The sequence below is a fragment of the Notolepis coatsorum genome (assembly GCF_963971535.1).
Source record: "Notolepis coatsorum genome assembly, chromosome: 15".
NCBI classification, from domain to species: Eukaryota; Metazoa; Chordata; class Actinopteri; order Aulopiformes; family Paralepididae; genus Notolepis; species Notolepis coatsorum.
The window spans coordinates 90,649,551-90,652,473 of NC_140179.1; the positions used below are offsets into that span (position 1 = coordinate 90,649,551).

The window sequence follows — 2,923 nt, forward strand, 5'->3', positions numbered from 1 at the left end:
AGAGAGAGAGAGAGAGAGAAGAGAGAGAGAGAGAGAGAGAGAGAGAGAGAGAGAGAGAGAGAGAGAGAGAGAGGGACGGCGGGAGGGACTGCAGTTGTCAGCAACAGGAAGAGATGACTTGCTGCGTCATAGGGGCGCTGTTCGGATGTGGATTTGACTCTTCACGCCACATAAAAGAAGTAGCCTTTGACTAACTGTTGTCGTACTTCTTGCAGTTCAGCCATGGAATATGAAATCCCTACCCTGGTTGTTGACAACGGATCCGGTATGTGCAAAGCCGGATTTGCCCAAGAACACACGCCTCGTGCTGTCTTCCCCTCCATCGTCGGTCGCCCCAGACATCAGGTGAGAAAACCCGGGCCGTTACCGATGTTAGCTTAAACAAAAGGTGCATGCTTGTATTGGAAGAGTGAACTAGCTACATCTTAAAATTGTGGTATTATGCTAATTACTTGACAATGCTTTCCACCACTGTCGAGCTAATTGTTATTTGGGACATAATGACATACTGGATTTCACTTTTCAGTGACTTTAAATGATGGGTCATCTTGGCTCAATGGTGGTATATGGCTATATAAACATAAAATCTAACCATACCACTATTTTCTTTGCCCAGGGAGTGATGGTCGGTATGGGTCAGAAGGACAGCTATGTCGGTGACGAGGCCCAGAGCAAGAGGGGTATCCTCACCCTCAAGTACCCCATTGAGCACGGTATTGTCACCGACTGGGACGACATGGAGAAGATCTGGCATCACACCTTCAACAACAAGCTGAGAGTCGCCCCCGAGGAGCATCCCGTCCTGCTCACAGAGGCCCCCCTTAACCCCAAAGCCAACAGGGAGAAGATGACCCAGGTATAAACCCACCACACGCATGTTCATTATGGCTGACGTTTAAAGTTTCGTATCCATTTTTATTGTCACACTATCTTTTGTTAGATGTTAGTTCAGAACTATAGGCCATTTCCTTCTTGGTTTTCCTCTTCCTCCTTCTATTCTTACTTCTCCCCCCTCTTCTCCAGGACCCCCTCCTATAAGGTGATCTATCCGTCTTTCTCTGGAAACTACAGGTCTTCTATTGACTGTGCTGCTTTTCTCTGCACTTGTGGTCTTAAAGAATGATGCTAGTTCAACCAGTAGACCCACACCATAGTGTAATGAGAGCTCAAGTTACTTGAGAATCTTAACATGCACAACTTATGTGTGTGAGGAATGTATCGCTGCACCTTTTCTCAAACTAACCTCCTAAGATGCACACTTCTGCATGTATTGAGTGCAGTGACCACAGCTAAAGCCTTGCTTATTGCCACACCCAATATTCACTTTTCTCATGTCTTTCCAACAGATCATGTTCGAGACCTTCAACACCCCCGCCATGTATGTTGCCATCCAGGCCGTGCTCTCCCTGTACGCCTCCGGTCGTACCACCGGTATCGTCATGGACTCCGGTGATGGTGTAACCCACACAGTGCCCATCTATGAGGGTTATGCCCTGCCCCACGCCATCGTGCGTCTGGACTTGGCCGGCCGCGACCTCACAGACTACCTCATGAAGATCCTCACAGAGCGTGGCTACTCCTTCACCACCACAGCCGAGAGGGAAATCGTGCATGACATCAAGGAGAAGCTGTGCTATGTCGCCCTGGACTTCGAGCAGGAGATGGGCACCGCTGCCTCCTCGTCCTCCCTGGAGAAGAGCTACGAGCTGCCCGACGGACAGGTCATCACCATCGGCAATGAGAGGTTCCATTGCCCAGAGGCTCTCTTCCAGCCTTCCTTCCTCGGTGAGTAGTCTGATCACTGCTTTCCCAAAAACGGCCCAGATGAGACCTCTTGCCTATAGTGCTAGCATCCATTATTGCCACTTCACTGATGGCCGTTGTGCCTCTTCTCTCCAGGTATGGAGTCCTGTGGTATCCATGAGACCACCTACAACAGCATCATGAAGTGCGACGTCGACATCCGTAAGGACCTGTATGCCAACACTGTGCTGTCTGGAGGTATCACGTACCCCGTCATTGCCGACAGGATGCAGAAGGAGATCACATCCCTGGCCCCATCCACCATGAAGATCAAGGTGAGATGACTAGGCCAAACGCACTACTATAGCCTCCGATAATTATCCTCAAGTAGGCAATTGTTTCATAGGGATTTCCCTATGCTGCCTTGTTGAAGACAAGTAGCAACTAGCTGGTACGCTCATCTAATGGATTCTCTCCTGTCTTCTCTACAGATCATTGCCCCACCAAGCAAGTACTCTGTCTGGATCGGAGGCTCCATCCTGGCCTCTCTGTCCACCTTCCAGCAGTGGTGGATCAGCGAGCAGGAGTATGATGAGTCTGGCCCCTCCATCGTCCACCGCAAATGCTTCTGAACAGACAGTTTCCTCCCCCGACCAAACGCCCAACAACAACTTCAGCTCTGCGCAAAACAACCACACACCACACATTCTCATACACACTCAGGCGCAGCGCAGAGCTATAGACGACCAACTCATTGGAATGGCTTCAGTTATTTTTGGCGCTTGACTCAGGATTTAAAAACTGGAACGGTGAAGGTGACGGTAATGGTTTTTTTGGCTAAGTAAAAAAGCACCCCAAGTTTCACCCGGCGCATCTGAGGACTTAAAAAAGAAGAAAAAAAATGTACACTTGTTTTTTTTTTCATTGAGTCATTCCAAATGTTTGTTGACTGCATTGTTCAGACACGTATTCGCCTCTGTGAAGGCTGCCCAGTGGTTGGAGCATACTTAAACATGGTTGTAGTATTGCTTGTATGTAAATTATGTCTGGGTTTTTTGTACTTTCAGCCTTAAAAATATCTTGGTCCTGTTAATTTTTTTTGTTTTTGTTATGCAAAACCCAATCGTGACCCCTCCTTCCCTGTTGGCTGTTCCATCCGTGGGGTGAGGGGGCAAGGGGT

General features: G+C 48.6%; 1 protein-coding gene across 1 annotated transcript; it reads left to right on the top strand.

Moving 5' to 3' along the window:
- Positions 1 to 222: 222 nt before the first annotated feature.
- LOC311241376 (actin, cytoplasmic 1-like) lies at positions 223 to 2,469 on the top strand (the record flags this gene model as incomplete). Its single annotated transcript, XM_084330172.1, has 5 exons — positions 223 to 345; positions 617 to 856; positions 1,347 to 1,785; positions 1,900 to 2,078; positions 2,235 to 2,469. 5 exons carry the CDS (start codon positions 223 to 225, stop codon positions 2,373 to 2,375), a joined length of 1,122 nt encoding a protein of 373 aa, XP_084186298.1. The 3' UTR covers positions 2,376 to 2,469.
- Between the last annotated feature and the right edge of the window lie 454 nt (positions 2,470 to 2,923).